At 36.9% G+C, this 18,161-nt stretch overlaps 1 protein-coding gene across 1 annotated transcript in view; it reads right to left on the bottom strand.

Moving 5' to 3' along the window:
• Positions 1-17,421, bottom strand: part of LOC139122531 (uncharacterized) — a 48,950-nt gene extending 31,529 nt beyond the window's left edge. The window contains exons 1-8 of the mRNA XM_070687997.1: positions 17,164-17,421; positions 7,591-7,732; positions 6,547-6,666; positions 5,785-5,907; positions 5,373-5,492; positions 2,690-2,932; positions 1,959-2,213; positions 376-954 (exon numbers count right to left, since the gene is read on the bottom strand). Of these exons, the coding sequence (XP_070544098.1) occupies positions 376-954; positions 1,959-2,213; positions 2,690-2,932; positions 5,373-5,492; positions 5,785-5,907; positions 6,547-6,666; positions 7,591-7,732; positions 17,164-17,373 (1,792 nt within the window). The 5' untranslated portion in view covers positions 17,374-17,421. The remainder of the gene's footprint in view (positions 1-375; positions 955-1,958; positions 2,214-2,689; positions 2,933-5,372; positions 5,493-5,784; positions 5,908-6,546; positions 6,667-7,590; positions 7,733-17,163) is intronic.
• Between the last annotated feature and the right edge of the window lie 740 nt (positions 17,422-18,161).

Genomic DNA, 18,161 nt, shown 5'->3' with positions numbered 1-18,161 from the left:
GACACTATGTCATAAAAATGCAAGTAGATTTGTTTTGCATCAAGGTCCAATATGGCCGCAAGATCAAAGTGGTCATTAATCATCCATTTTGGACTAAATCATCCTAACGTGTGACATTTACATTTGATAATGTATAGCACAATGTATTGATTTTGAGCCTATTTTTACAGCAATTTGCCAAGGCTTATCGTTAACTGCTGGATGCAAAAGAAGAAAAAGCAGAGTTGTATGATGGTATCAATTGTTCGACGGAGACTATAGTATGGTAACATACATCGAAGACAGTGATGATGATGATGATGATGATGATGATGATGAAGATGATGATAATGATGATGATGACGATTTTTACACAGCAAATATAAGTTCATCTACCTCGGTCAATGCATGGCGGTTCCCTGACATCACAATATTCCCACCTTATATCTGGGTCAGTAGTATAACACCATGGCAACTCTGATCCGTCTGGGTTACGGCAGTAATTGCCATCTTCGACACCAATATTTGGATACCAGGTTGGGGAATGTGGGGTGTCAGCAAACCAGTTTTGACATCGCCTGCCAGATACGGTGATTGACTTGGTTCCACGATATCCTTCACCGATTGGATCGGCGAAACAATTTACTACTGCTGGTGGTATAGTTGTAGAATCCGGACTAGGAGTGACTGTCGTTATCTCTATTTCTCTTGGCTTTTGTGAGAGGCATTGCAATTTTGGCAAGCCCACTGCACACCGTTCCTTTACTTCGCTTTTGTCACTCGTATAACACCAAGGCATTGTTGCACCATTTGGATTCCGACAGTAATTGTGATCCCCAAGCCCTTTGCCAGGTGCTGTCGATGGAGTAAACTTAAGATCTAAGGAACTCCAATTTTTACAGAGAGCCCCACTTGATGCAGCAAACATCCGGCCACGGTAGTCTGCCCCATCCTCCTGTGCATAACATTCGATACCTATAAAATTAAGAGGGCAACATCTAACAACACAGATTTGATGCATAATAGCAGGCCTGTAGCCTGCGGAAGAGGGAGTGGATTTTCTACACCGTCAATATGTAAATTTTTGTAAATTACCCAAATTCTAGCTAAGCTAGGTTCTGCCCCTTAGCAATTTGTTCAGACTACAGCCCCGAATCGGTTGATTGGCACCGTAATTTACATTATTCTTGTGGCTCATTCCCGTGTTTACATTATGAAAGGCACTCTAAAATATGCACTATTTATTCAATAACAAAGTGAGGGCCCATCATTCTCGATATGCATCAAACTTTCCACTTAACATTTAAATTAGTAAATGTACGAGAGGAACTTGCAAGCAGACGTAAAAATACAATCTTAAATCAATGAACTATTTCGGACATTCATAAACTTTTGTGAAAAGACTGCATGTTACAGCTTGTACTGTGATTAGGGGTTAAACGAACAAGAGATCCTAGGAAACTATCTTTTTCTTGGGTCTTTGAACGAATCAATAGGACAACGAAAGATGGAGGATAGCATAATAAAAATATGTTACTGACTTGTTTTGTTTACAAGCCTTTCGTATATGGATTGAAGAATTATGTCATACAACATGACATGGTAGAGTTTAGCCGGAATTCTCGAAATCCCCGGGCAATCAACGTAGGCGTTTTTTCAAAACACCTCTTTTTGTTTCCTTACTCATGGTGTGCCAGAGGTCATGTAAGAACAGTTTTACCAATGGGGTCTTATGACGGTCTGACTATATTGGCAACTGCTTTTGGTAATTTTGACTGACATTTTGCTACACTTTACTGTAGCCAATGTTCAGCGCAACTGACTTAGTATACAACACCCAGTCAATTAGAACCCCCCTTACACTAAGATTGTGACTATTAACGTTCACGTGTTTTTAAAATGTAAGTAAGCGTAAACTATTTGCCGTGCAAGGCTTAACGCTCGTCAGGTCAGTAATGAGTACGTCGCACTTTACATACCTCTGCGGTCATAGTAGTCGTGTGTGGAAACTTTTATCAAGGGAATACTATCAGATGAATGACTTGCATTGTGCAACCAGCATCGACTTGCGGATTGCTCGTATGTGAAAGCTAGGCAATCGAAAGAGATCTCGTCTAGGCATAGCTGCGCACATTCTTCAGTGGTTGTCTTCTGAGGCGGATTGTCCGATGGAATCTTCGCGTTCGGAAAGCGTTCGAATTTCAATGCTGTGTTACTGTCAAGGGCGCTGAAATCTATGATAAGGACATTAATTACAGTTAATAGTTATGCAATTTAACGCTCCGTACTAAGCATACAAATTATTGGACAACAGGTAACACATTTCCGAAGAAAGTGGAATCTTGCAAGAAACAATGAAGTGGATTGGGCGACATTTTACAAAAAACTACCAGTTATTAGATGTTTTCAGAACAAACTAAATACCACAGGCAAAATAAGAAATTCAAAGTTGGACCCAAAATATGAAAAAGCTGAACAGCAACAATATGCACACTTTTTCATTGAACTGTGCTACTAATACTAAGTCCCATTGATCGGGTAATATATGCGATGTGACTAAAACAAATCACTCCTGTACTTGATACATAGCAGGAACCAATGTTCTATTAAGATGTAGGTGCAATCAATTGTTGTTTGGATAACAAAGGAGAATCAAAAGAAAGTTAACCCCTTTTAGAATATTCTTAGATTTGAAAAAGTAATTTTTTACCGTGATAAATCCTCTCATAGTATACATAGTCATCATCTTCTGTTAGGAAGAACACAATCGTGTCTTTATTTCCGGGATTGATATGACATTCTCCCTTATCGTAGTTGAAATCAAATGACAAACACACGAACTCGCTAAAACGGAGACAGGACTGGGCACAAGCTCCAATGGAAGAATCTCTGATCAGAACAGCATCTTTCGGGGACAGTCGTTTAGAGTATGTTGCCTCGAAAGCCATTAAGCCTTGAAAAATAAGAATAATATAAGAGGGTGTATTAAATATCTGTAACTTCGAGTCACATTTTGCCGTGTATGAAAGAAGCAACGATGACATTTCCAAGCAGTGTAAAAACGCAGTGTTCATGGTAACAAACTTACGAAATGATTAATGTTTTTATCCTGGTTTGTTATGATGCTTACAAAACTTTCCGAATAGCAGAGATGTGGTTGACAGTAGTAACAAAGTAGTCGAAAGTACGATGGGTCTTGTTACTGTGTACAGTCTATGGAAACCAAAGCCATCTTAGCGTTTGTCAGCAGCCCAGTTTGGTCACCATTGGATTTAAAGGTATTCGCCTGTGTAATGCACAGCTGTTTGATTGTGCAGGAATTACGACGCTCTTCGCCGAAATTCATACTTAATTACCTATGAGATATATTAAACTTTATGTCTTCGAACGAGTGTAGTGCTATGTACAGCAGCTGACTGCGCCAAAGTATGACTCAGTAACGTTACACTTAATAGGGTCTAGATAATTTACATATATAACTATTATTTGCAGTTGTTGCGCCGTGACATACTGAGCAATATCCTGGTATGTAATTGGCATATTTGCATATTTTTTGAACTTCCGTACTTAAGACATGCAAACTTAGCTATGCAAATTATTCACACCCTAAAAATATCAGAAACCTTGCGATGATAGTGCGTTTTGCCTATCACTGAGATGCATCTTGAGTATGGGTTATAAAGGCAGTCCTTGATCCTAAACTCCTTGTTCTAGCATTAGTGTTTGTTGACATTGACCATTAACGTGATGTCAGTCATTTCTTCTCCTGAACATCGTGCTAAATTGATCAACCTGATGAGATATAGAGCAGATGAAAAGCGACACCGTTGAGGTGGCCCAATAAGTACTCCGTGAACTTGCTGGTTATACTACCTTTCAGTATGTTTAGACGTGTAAAGATTTTTTCCAAAACTCAATACAAACAACAGTTCATATTTGTTTGGTGATGAAGCAGATAAGTGTGTGTCTAGAGAAATAGTGTTGTCACAAAGCCAAGTTTTTATAGGTAATAGTACGGGATAGATCGTCGGGACAAGAACATACAGTAACAAGTACATATGAATACTCCTGGCCAACGTAATTAATTAACTGGTTAAAAAGCAAGTTACATGGTACAGCTTCTGAAACTAGGGCGCGTAACTACATTGATGTCTGCTGGTAACAGTCTTTTTTCTCGGTGAAGTAGTATTCTTCAAACTCACTCAAATGTTCAGCATCTGCTTATTAGAAGCTTCAATGACTAAAGTAGATGCGAAAACAATAATTAACTAAAAAGAAGACAAACGGTTATTTTAAGTTGGGAAGGGGAACTTCATAGTAGGTTGCATAAGTTAAAGCAAGAGTCGTAAAGTGTCATGTAAACTACAAGAGAATCGAATCCTTATGGTATTCTTATAGTGTTAACCCTTTGAGCGCCAAAGTCAATTTTTGTCACCTTTATAAATTTTACCCCTGTGCCAGTGAATTTTTTCAGATTTTTTACCTAAATTTTGATAAAAACTGGAGCCAATAAAATATGATATCCAGTTTGTCCAAAATTATTAAAGACTCAAAGAAAAATTCATAAAATTGGTAAAATATTGCAATGAAATTTTGGTGGGAAAAATTACATTACTCAAAGGGTTAAGGTTGGATATTCATTTTTTCTTTAAAATAAAAAAGTTTTATTCATCATCAATACATCATCAACATGAATTACCTTTCAAAACTCAATTTTCTCCATATTACATATCATTATATCACTTATTTAAAAATTCTGTTGTCATCATACTACTTGTATTATCTCACAAGAAAAAATCCACAAGTTCTACAAGAACCTTATTTTTCCTTATCATATTGATATCAGTTAACTCGTCTATCAGAAATCTCCATATGTTTCCTTGATTGACAATTCTTTCTTTATACACACAAAAGGTTGAAACCATTATAACAAGATTGAATATTGCTAACGGTTCACAATCTAAAAAATATCCATATATATTACATACTTCCACATCAGCTTTATTTGTGTTCTATACTTCCTATTCAATATTTCCATCAATTTGTTCAAAAAATTATTTACAGCCTTACAATCAAAAAGAAAGTGCTGGCAGTCTTTAACGACATGACGTAATTCACAATGGTCACACAAGGTTGGATATTACAAAGATAGATTGTCGTCAATTTTGGTCAAATACTTGATAAATTTAGTGCACGCGCAGATACAGTTCTCAGTTGATTATTGCCCGAACGCCCCTCCTCAAGTTTTCCGTCTTTGATAGCGCACACTGTCTTAACCTATTCTTTACATAACCTAATACAAATCCCAAACCTAACTCTGAAAACCTTAAAGATTAGATTTGTGAGGGTTGTCTAAAGGGAGTTTTGCGGACCAGAAAAAGGAAGATATTTACCACAGGTATAGTAGTGTTCATCACTGCCATCTGGACAATCATTGATGCCATCACATACGATATCATACGTTATGCAAGTACCAATTGGGTCATCGCACTGGAATTCGTATTCATTACAGTCTAATAGAACGAAATGAACAACAACTTATCCATTTGTACTCCAAATGATTTGCTTTTGTTTCGCAAAGCAGAAAATTTTAGAGTAAAGTGTTCAGACAATATGCAATGAACGCAACGTTATAAGATGCGCATGTTTTGTAGGTGCACATGCTCTGTGCAATATCAATAAAAGAAAACAAAAGATCAAAACCTTACTTTTTAAGCATTCGCCAAGTGCAAGCGGTTTAATACACAACTTAACAGAAATACTCGCTCCCAAGTCAAAAGGCATTATTAAATAAAAACGGTATACCGCAATTTGCTTCATCTTCACCATCATAACAGTCGGTCTTCCTATCACACTTCCACCTTTCGTCGATGCAGTATCCTTTTGGACTACCAGATAGACATCGAAACTGATTACTGCCACAGCTACCTATGTTTATGAATACATTATATAAACATGGGATTTTACATATGAAAGCTTACTATCATATGTAACATTGTATACTATGTTACATGTACTATTACTAGTATGCTGCATCAAGGCTAATGACGTGTAAAGGTTGAACTTGTGTAGTTAGTTGTCACACGTGACAAAATTTGATTTCTCTGGCGTTTATGACTCCTATGAATACTCATTTACAAAGAACCTGTTTGTCTAATTAATTAATTCACCGTCTACTATCTAGTACGTAAAATGATAATTCACATGGGAACTGCTCGTTTTCTATAAATTAAACGAGTGGCAAAGACTAAGGTAAAGATTATAAGGAGACGTGCAACAAAAGACTGTAAAAGTTCAACACCTCCATCCTCAATCGACGAGTTTTTCGCGAAATTCGAAAAAGCCTTCTTTTAAAAGAAGATAGCAAATCTGGAAACCAAGATCCGCATGCCCGAACACTCTTTGTTTAACATTTTATGATAAAGTATTGTCATTATTTTCGAAAAAGACCACGCATCTTCTTAAATAAAAAGGCGATACTGTGACGGTTCGGCAAAGATAGATACATGCGTTAGATATTAAAATACGTACAGACGGCTTTCATGGGAATGTTTTTCAAACACTTACCATAGTCGCAGTTATGTTCATCGCTCATATCTTGACAGTGGTTGATTCCGTCACAGACAAGATACTGCTTGATGCAGAGTGCACCATTTTTACATGTAAAATCATTGGGTAGGCAAGGAGCTGGGAGAGAAATTGGCACTTTTTAATATTTAGTTTTATTTTTTATGCAATGACGCTCAAACTCGCTAGAATTTAACTTTTCTTGAATAAAAAACACGATATTTCAGCCCTGGATTGGTAACAGAATTGTCCCAGAAGCTATCCGACACCATGCATAGCAATAAATTTGTTGCCTTGATTGAGCTTGTGCGTGTTTATACCAGCATATGAGTATGTGTTGGACTCAAGCTGTGTGGAGGAGTCGAGGTCAAACCCGCAACAATGTCACTCTGTCACATTGATGTATACAACTTTGTCGGCAAATGTGACCTTGACGGTGCGGTATAGCCTAATCTTACAATATCAACTGTTACAACATTAAGCCACTGAGAGTTCATTTGCTCAAAGATAACCGATACTATAACATATATGTCAGAGCATGCGAAAATATATAAAGTATTCAGTGTGTTCTTTGACCATGTGTGGTTGCAGACTATCAAATGTTGGAAGTTGCAGTCAAAGAATCTATCGGTGAGGACAACAATGAAACTTTAAAGAGTTTTATCGCAACCGTAGATTCCTTCCGGAGCCTTCGACAAAAAATGAGGGATGTAATTGCTTCTCTGTACAAGACAGAGATCGAATTTCGAAAACAACGAATGTATTGTCCACACACTTCTATATCATGGCCATCTCGACAAATGTTACCTCTTCGAAGATCTACTGTCGTGACGTCAAAGAAATGGATTGTCAAAAATAGTACCCAAAGGGTATTCCTCGAGAAAATATCTGGATGCAAGCAAAACAGATCTACAATATTTTTTTATATATTACAATCGTGGACTAAACGTAATAACGGATCGTAGAAGAAATATATTAAAACATTGAAAGTTCCCTAGCATAGAGAACCATACAATTAATAAAACGCCATTTAAGGCGCCATACCGTAATAAGGGAGAACGGAATCCTCGTCTACTACGCGTATCCTTCGATGCTCCGAATTCAGGATCTCTGTTTTTCGAATTTTATTTGTGTTGCAGACAGTCACTGTCGGGAATGTCAGCTTTGGTACTGTGACAAGGTCGTACTATGATAGGAAAAATAATAAAAAGAAAGGAAGCAACTAAGTTGATAGAAAAGAAGAAAGAATGTAAGAGTATGTATGTATGTATGTATGTATGTATGTATGTATGTATGTATGTATGTATGTATGTATGTATGTATGTATGTATGTATGTATGTATGTATGTATGTATGTATGTATGTATGTATGTATGTATGTATGTATGTGTGTGTGTGTGTGTGTGTGTGTGTGTGTGTGTGTGTGTGTGTGTGTATGAATGTATGTATGTATGTATGTATGTATGTATGTATGTATGTATGTATGTATGTATGTATGTATGTATGTATGTATGTATGAATGTATGTATGTATGTATGAATGTATGTATGTATGTTTCTATCAATCTATCTATCTATCTATCTATCTATCTATCTATCTATCTATCTATCTATCTATCTATCTATCTATCTTCTTTTTAACACATCAGGAAACAAAACAAATGTTTCAAAAAAGGTACGGATACAATTCAGTAATTGTTGACATTGTCGATCGGATTCAAACTGAAAACGTACCGTACCTACTTGGCAAAGAAAGCACAGACCAAAATAACTTGAGTTGCATAGAAACGTGATTTATGGCAGGAGTGAAATGCTTGCTCATCTAGGAGACTGATTGACATAATGGACATGTTTTTCTATTTTGAAGAAACATCTATAAAAATATCTTTTTGATTTTTCTACTTGATGTTGCTTGCCAGGGGAGTTTTAGTATGCAGTTAGTCGACAAAACGCAAAATGAACATGTGGAAAGACGATGTGACGTATTCTTTGTACTTCTCTAAGAAGACAATAATGAATATAGTACCAATCATCCCGATGGATGGCGCTTTTAAAAAAAGCGATTAAAAAAGCGATAAAGCTCCTAATTTTAACTAATTAGGAGCTTTATCGGGTGTTATTGCGAAAGACATTTGCGTAAAAATATATACAACACAAAACATTTATCTGTAATGCTCGCTTTTGGGCCTCAATGCCTGATATTCTAAATACATTATCAGTGATAATCTGAGGGATGACGTCACAAAATTCGTTGGTATTGATAAAGCTATGATATAATTAAATTCGAATGCTTGGAACCTCAAGTGCAAATTAGGGGAAACAGAAAAATAAAAAAAGATAATTGAACATACTTTATTATTGGTGTTCACATTCACGCCACAGGGGAAATTAACATCAATCGTATTCATGAAATCAAAATGTCAGTTTATGTCTAAGTGCATGTTTTTGCACCACATAAATATCACAAAATATGTGTAATTAATTACATGAAATCAACATAGTGCTATACTTCTATGTATCCCGGCCAACATTTGAACTCTCCACTGTACGTTAATGTTCAGTGTCTGTAGAGAGAAGGGAGTAAATCTAAAACAAAGAAGCTCCAATCACTATGGTGTTGTTCTTACGCTAACAACAATAGCGAAAGACAGCAATATCTTTTTAACTTTGATATTGATTGCAAAGAAACATTTAGACCTACATTAATTGCACAAACAAAACAAACATTAATTGTCAGATTGGAGTCTAAATTCCCTGTGTTCAATACAACTGTTTGTTATCCGTAAAATTAATTTTCTGTGACATTTATTAGAGGTACTTTTACTTCAAAGTCGGTAGCACCCTAATGTCCATTGGAGAATATTGCTTGCCAGTTGATGACCCTCTGAAATTTTTCCACTCACTGGAAGCTCAGCTGAAGTTCCCTAATGTATTTCGTCGATGTCAAGTTCAGTGAAATTATATGTGGCACGATCGGCCAGATACAGACTTCATCACCAAATCTTGCTCGAAAACCATTCAATAATCGCATGCAGCATTTGGCAAACAACTCCAAATCGTACGGGCCAATCAGAAGTGTCGATACAACACAGTTTTGGTTGTTCCAGGGACGTGAAGGCTTGCTATAGGATAAAGATTAACTACTCTCAGACAATGTAACAAAGGCAGGCTGCTGTCTACATTTACGGACGTCCTCATCTTGAATTACGGAGAGCAGCAGCACTAAATTCGTGATTAACAACTAACGGGTCATTAACAATAGCAAGATGGGGCCTACCAATCACCCACCCGACCTATTGACACGTGGCGCCCGGAGGTTTAGGTTTGAAGGATGGTCCTCAGGCCGGATGGTCCTAACCATATCGAGATACGCAAAGTGATATGTTTGCTACAGTGCCTCGTCCCTTGGGTCTTGTCTTTCAATCAATCGTGCCTGAAAAACAGCTCTTGATTTGAAAAAGCTTAGTGACCTCGTAACATAAAGAAAATGGGCATTTTGCTATAATTCGAAGTCCATGTACTCGGGCCACGAGTTTAATGAGTGGAGGCCAAGCATGTCAGAGAAATATTTTCCGAATATGAAAAAAAATAATGACAGAATGACCTCCGAGTGGCCACATACGCCTTTGTAAATTGTCATTTTACACAAAATCATAGACTATACATCTTTCTCATGACAATTAGGTGAATTCTGTTTAGCCATGTCTTGCGAACTGCCAAGGGTTTACACAGTGGCCTCATATAATTTTCTTCAGAACTTAGTCTGCATAGACTATTATCTATCGAGTAAATATTGTTAAATTATATCTGCGCAGCGTGTAGTGATGTATTAGCAAATCCTGCAGATGGCAATATACTGTGTGGTTATATCAATAAGCCTGCAGGGGACATTTAATTTAAGTTGAATTCTAACTGACACCTTTGTAACGACAGATGCAAATATACATTACCAGATCGGCACGAATGCAACCGGTTATCAATTGCAATTTATTGTAATAACATACCTATTTAAGCACCTGTCAGGTTTCATCAGTTCACATGTATTCTTTAAATTATCAATTACTAAAAAATGTCCCAGTACAGGCAGTAATGCGGTTAGAATAAAACGACAGTTCCTATGTTGCCTTTCTGTAAGAGGGATATTCTGGTCTCTTTGGATTAGTTTTGTCTTCAAATTAAGAGGTACCGTTCGACACGATTTTCAAATTTCTTTTTAACAACGTATCGAAGCCTTTTCAAACATATGCTGCAAAAATATAATACTATACAACTGGTCTCACTAAACATGATTTTAATATAATTTTGAATGCACCATGGGACAGTGGTTAGGGTACCAGAGTCACTATTGGAGGATGGTGACTTCGACACCCGGTAGGTCCCAGAGTCACGGACTTACTGTCAAAGGACAGTGAGTTCGAGACTCCAGCACGGTGTTGTGCCCCTGGGCAAGGCGATTTACTCCCCATTGCTCTATTGGGTGCTTCATTATGTTTATTGGGTTCGCCTGTTGGATGAGTAAGAAAATAAAACAACTTTAACGTTAATATTCAACTCCACATCGCATTTCGCAGATTATTTGACCTTGACGATAACTAGGTTATACCCAAGGGGCGGCTTTTCCATTATTTAGATCTGTCGAGTGAAAGATATTATGCGCGACTGAAAAGATATGGTCAAGTGGAAAAAGCAATCGATCAAGGCCTAAATGCTAGTTGCGCATGAACTCGACTTAAGGACTTAGCTTAAAAGACATGAATTAGTACCGTAGGTCGCAAAATTTAGTACTTTTGTGATCGGATTCGAACTCGCAGTAGAACGCCTACTAAAAAGCGAAATAGTTGGCGGTCGAAATCATTCGACAAGTAAGCTCCGAAAGCTGAGGTGATAATTTGTCGAAATTGAATAAGTTGCTGACATTTTGGCAGCCACCCGTCCTCACAGCACAGGTTTTTAATCAAATGCTAGTTCACATCACAAGTCAGGACATGTATTAGTAACATATCGCACGCTAGAGCCCCAGAGGTCAGCAATCACTCTACTTGACACAATATATTTTGTTGCGAAGTTGTGTTGTGAGTACTGCGCATAGGGAAGGAGGACATGCTTATTCATTTCGACAAATCTGACGACACGTATTGGTTATATACATATGGTAGGCGATGTTTTCTACAGCCCGGTACACCCAACACAGAATACGTGATGACGGTACAAACAAATCCATGTGTACAAAACGCGCATGGAAATAAGTGGGCGTGTGTGCACGCGGTTTTGGTCCATTTTGCTATTTGCTATTTGTTTATCATGAAATGCACTAACTGATTTGCGCATTCGCCAACCAATCTGCAAGTTCTACTTTGTTACTAGTAATTTCTAACCCTTTGGTAGAAATATTTTCATTACTTAAAAGAGAGAGACTCTGTTTTAGCGAATGAGAGCGTACTCGACTTGTAACACTTAATCCCAGCAATCATTCGTTATTACAGTCTTTGTGGTAATGTGGTATGAACAGACTTTAGACAGAGAGCCAGGCACAGAGTAAACACCGCACTTTCAATTACAGAAGTGGCCTTTAAATTTCATTTTGTACAATTTATCTGGCAACTGAAGGATGGTTGAAAGGAAGCGCCCACATAAAACATTCTCCCTTATCTTCAGTGACCTAGAAAGTTATTAATGTAAAACTGTAGACGCTGTGTGAATAGCTGAAGGCAAACCTTTCAGTCCATATTCAGAAGCTTGTCCCGACTTGTAACGTCATTCAATAATTGGTTCAGCTTTTCTATATATGATATGTTACACATCAGAAATTTCACTTCAATATGCAATTCATCAAAATTATCGAGGGATGCGTAAATGCTCTAATTGTCCTATTATGGTGCCATATATAACTTCCCATGAGTGTTTGGAAATTAAGTTAATGTTCTCTGCCTAATGATATTTGTACACTCTCACACACTATTTGCAGGAGGTAGAAACTGACATTTTGTCCTAGACGTGACATCGGATCTGCGTGAAAAGTGAATACTGTCAGAAAGATTAAACAAATTTGACAGGCCACCAGGGAATATAGAATTGTTGTCCTACCTAGACACCGTAGGACTTGTGGTTAGTTATTTAGTGATCTAAAATATTGGTAAAGCCTGTCAATATCGCCAACCTAGCATGAATACCATGAAAGTCATATCTGGCAATTATTCGTTTAATTTTGTTTGTATATCTCAGCTGATATAAGTAACGGTAGCACGAAAAAATATTTGTCATAACACACTAAAGATGTCATCGATCTTTGATAAATACCGGTAATTTTCGTAGGTATACGTCAGCAACGAATTCCGATATCCAAAGTCGTAATTCGTATACATATCGACCATATTTTCTCATAGTCATGACCTTAACCAACCATGATACTAACAAACTCTAATCTATTTCGCAATTTACAAAGACGGCGGACACGCCTTATGGAACACAGTTGTATAAACAGAATAGATGTAACTCAATATCCGGGTACCAGCCAAAGACAGTTTTTTAAGAGGTTAATGAACAATATGACATGAAAATAAGTCCAATATTCAGCAACATTCAAGGCAAAACATTTAAGCAGGTGCATGAAACAAATAAAAGATATCAATAACATTAGTGACACCATGAACCACTATTCATTGGTGATACCAGGTGTCCGGAATAGGTAAGCGTACCCTGTTATATCATGCTGCACATGTCAAGGTTGACCACATCCAAATTTAGCGTAATTCGGCAAAACTGTCAAATTACTTTATGAGCTAAAGTCAGGAATGCTGTCACTCATCTATTGAGAAACAGACGTATCATATTTTGATATCACAACTATGTATCTACCAAATAAAAACGTATTGGAAAGAGCAGTTGCAGAATGGTTGGTGTACCATTGAAAAATTATAGGTTACAAGTTTAACACTGTCTGAAAAAGTCAGATATAGTAAGCTACGTCATGACATAAGCAGGGAGCAATGTAATCACAGGACTTGCTCCAAATGCGATTTGAACACACAGTTGGAGGGGAATGGGGAATTATAGTGTTTCTGATTATTAAAGGTGTTATGTAAGAGGTAATTGGGTCAAAGTACTTAAGCGCGCGGTTGTCTTTTAAATTGTTTTTAACACCATTAACTATCAGGGGTGACCTTTTGCATAATTTACTCTCAATGCCATACTAGAATTTGCACACACGCTCTTTCATCCGCGCCAGCTGAAAGTTAATCCATCCCGCTTTCAGACAGACAGCTTCAAACATTTGCGCAAACTTTCCTCAATGAAACTTTGAACTATTCTCTTTCATTATCCAACATAAAAATCAACGGCCGCCATGTAAGTTTTGGCATTAGAGAAAAAATATCTTAAATTTGAAAATTATAATGATAACTATGCCTTTTGTTAATTTAATGGAAAAACTTGATTTTCAGGTTTCACAAAAACAAGTCGGAGAAACTTTCAATTACTCTGGATGCTCTTTCTCAGAAAAGGTTTAATCTTGAATGACCTTGGTCATTGAGCTTTATCAGTCACATTGCTTGTTGTTTGTTCCGTTGCATGAAATGTAAAAAAGGATTATGACGATAAGATAGGTACTTTGGATGAACACAATGACTTGTAACAAATTAATTGTAACGACAATTTTTGGATATTTGAAAGGTCTAATTACTTGTCACACGCTACGAGAAAGTTGATTGATTACTCGACGGCTCTGCTTTCAAGTCAAGAACCAGATGTGAACTGAATGTGCTCACGTGGTTTACAATATGTTCATTATATATAACCTTCACAGAACAATCAGATATCTGTCAGATCATTGTATGTAGCAGGTTTCATCAACTTTCGCTCAGTATTCTCGTAGTTAAATCACTAATTACAAAACTGAATTTAATGTGCTAATGAGCTGTTTATTATCTCGACACTGCTAAATTCTTCATGAGACAATTAGATATCTAGCAGACCAACATCTGTAGCATGTTTCATCAAATTTAATGCTGTAATTTCGGAGTAATAGCACTGATTACAAAGTTCATTAAATATACAAATGCACCCTATTTAACTTGACACTGCTCAGTGCTTCACATGATAATTAGATATTCATCAGGTCAATATCTGTATCAGGTTTCAATATATTTGTGCCATAATTTTAGAGTTATATCATTAATTACAAAGTTCATTAAATATGCAAATGAACCCTCAATTAACTTCACATTACTAAATCCTTCACAACGCAGTCAGATATCTGTCGGATCAGTATCTGTAGCAGATTTCATCAAATTTGGTGCTGTTATTTCGGAGTTATATGACCAATTACAAAACTTCATAAAATATGCAAATGAGCTTTTTATTAACTTGACACTGCCCAATGCTACAGTTAGATATCTATCACATCAATATCTTTAGAAGGTATCATCAAATTTGGTGTAGGTTTTTCGGACTTATATCACTAATTACAAAGTTCATCAAATATGCAATTGAGTAGATAATTGACATGACACTCACAGTATCATCACAATGTTCTGAGATTATCATCTGTGAAAAGTTTCATGAAATTTTGTGCAGTGTTTCTTGATATATGTCGGCACTGTCATTACTGTCTCCGTAGGAAACTATTATGTGGAAAACTTCATTAATATGCAAGCCACACCAACAAAAATCTAATCAGTTCTTGCAATTAGCATAAAGTACCTGTCTACCAGATCTGAACTTGAATCCGTTCAGGCGTTTTTGATTTATCGTGTAACAGACAGACAGACACACGGATAGACAGATATCGCAACGACGTTAGCTCACGTGTTTGAACACGTGAGCTAAAGATGGTTTACATAACTAAAACATATAAATATCTTATAAATATCATGGAGAAATAGCGCGTCGATTTTATTGAAAATGGGGACAACGAGTTGTCTTTTCGGTTTCTTTTGGTTTTCAACAAGATGCATTGAGTAGTTTAGTCAGGGGAAAATTATTATGGTAAAATATAGCCGAAAAGCAAGTTAGACTATCGTACATATGAATTTCTTCGTCGAATCAATTTCAGATCATATATAAGTGCATGTGTAGTTTATAGTTCTCGAAACAAATTCAATGGGAAACATAAAATGCTGCTTGGAAAAATTCAAAATTGCTCTTGTCCCATAAATGTTCTTTTCAAAATTTGGTTTGCCTGTCACAATATTATGTATCGTAACACTAATTTGATGCTTAGTGAAATACAAATGGAGTCTGTGTTTGTAATGAAGTAATTTAATTCCATGGGTCAAGCGGTGATGTCTGAGGAAAGAAATGAGATATTGCATCCACGATATCTGACCCTCTCTGGTTCGTGCGTCATAACTTTGTGTACGGCAGTAAGTGATATTTTTAACTTTTGCAACCGTCATAAAGCTGCTTTCTGTTCGTACGGGCATGTTCACTGACTGATAATGGATTTAAATAAATGTCTTGAAATCGGACCGTAATCGCAGTGCAAGCAAATCAGCTACAACTTTGTTGCGTGGTTATCATGATTTATTATAAAGAGTAAAGTTAATGGATGTAAAAAAAGAAAATTTAAAAGAAAATCTACGACAGACATTAGCGGCATATACGAGTTTTAACACGAACGAGCGGATGATTGAAAGATGCTTGTCGTTATTGTAATTTAATTTTTCGATGTTGTTCATATACTTGCGTGTCAATCTTTATTGCTGTCCCAAGTACTTCTTTAAGAATACTTCGCTTTTTATTTTCCCTAAAATCGCGTCCCGGCTGTCCAATCATGTACTTTAACACGACGCGAAAAAAAAACAACCCATTTACGTGCAACTATTAAATATAGTGTGGCAAAAACTGCCATCGACATTTGATTTTTTCGTGTTGTATCAAGATGGATTTTGTCAACTTTTTATGTCGGTTAACGGTTAAGCGTCGTACGTTGCTGGATTTATAAGTCATTAATGAACATAGTATCCTGTGACGAGCGATTCGGTGCGGTAGAGAGCTATAGCGTCCTTGAAGCGACAGGAACATTACAACGACAGCCATAAGCTTACACTTAATGTGTTTCGATTGTATTCACTAAAAGCACCATAAACAACACATTTGACCCCCTTGATGTGACCCCGTGCATTGTCATTGCCCTTTAGGCCAATAGATATATTTAAAAAAAATATAAATAACTCACACCATACTTGTTACTTGATCCAGCTATGTCTATGAACCCAGATACCATATATTATTGATTTATGACATGACAATGTTAAAATCCCAAAGAACTGCCTTTTCTCCACCGTATGTTTACATCAATCCTCTACTCACAAACATAAAACATAGCATTGATTTACGCTGGTATCGCAAGCAGAGAATAACCAGACACCCTGGGCCGTATTGTTGAAATACAAATGTCGTTGATATTTTTAGTGGTTACCAGCGTGTTTACACTGGTCTGAAAGGGTTTTCAAAATACAAAAAACACACAAACAGTACAATTTTTACACTAAGGTTAAATTGAACATTTTGATACGCAAGAAATCTTAATTTCGGCATTTTAATAGGAAATGTTGAATATATTCTGTGCTTTTCGAACGAAAGTATACTAGGCTCTGTAACAAAATTCGATTTTACCTACCTTGATCTTGATTCCGAAATCTAGATACTGCATTAGAAGCTCCGAGGACTGCCACAAAAATAAACTAAACCCCGTCAAAACGATGACCGACCAGACAGCCCTACCTAGAGCTGATGTACTATTGGCAATGTTTGGCATCCCATGGGCAGTGGTATTCTTTGCGAAACTTGAGATGATACTCCGTAAACCATTCTTTTCCTGGCCTTTCATCTTAATCACTTGAAAGCGCAAGGACTGTGTCAGTTTTGATTGCTATATAACGTCAATGCATAAGCAATTTGGGATTCAATAATTAGCATATTGATGTCACGTGATCGTACAAAGATACATAGTGAATAATTTATATCTCTACAGACACTCAATGTGCCAGCCTAGAACGTTTCATTGTAGTCCCCGTAGCCTTAGTCAAAACGCAGCTGTTTGCTACAACTGTCAACTGGGATGACGCGTCGATTCGTTTTGTAGCATCGTGTATTTCGTTTGATTGAAAAGTGAGTTCAGTAATTTTCGATCGGAATCGAACTCCCAAAGTATGGCATCCAGTCATCTAGCGAAGACATCACAATAAAAACCGCTCGGCCAAATCCCCCATCCTTAAAAAGGAGTGGCTCAACAACCGAGTGAAGTTGTTACAATTTTTCTTAGAGTTCACGAAGCTCTCGCAATTAAATTGACGCTATCACATGATATCGCACGACACTTTATCATGGCAATGAATACATCGCTAAACTGGGCTTTAGACACATCCATCTTTGACACTCAACTGAGTTTCTGAAATACCTCACATTCCTCGCATGAGAGGACGCATGTCTCTGCAGTAATACTAGATCGTGTACAAATAACATATTTACGAAGATATGTGAGCCTTACATTGCCAACAGAGCTCACAGATTGTAATAGTTACATTCAGAATACATATTTGACAAGTGCTATATCCTATCCTTGGTCAGCTAGCGGGTTGGTTTCTGAGCAGCTAACGTGTTATAGTCAGGCAAATA

Source organism: Ptychodera flava, chromosome 22 (genome assembly GCF_041260155.1).
Source record: "Ptychodera flava strain L36383 chromosome 22, AS_Pfla_20210202, whole genome shotgun sequence".
NCBI lineage: Eukaryota > Metazoa > Hemichordata > Enteropneusta > Ptychoderidae > Ptychodera > Ptychodera flava.
Note: the sequence above shows the minus strand (reverse complement) of the source record. Positions and strands in the feature narration are given on the sequence as shown.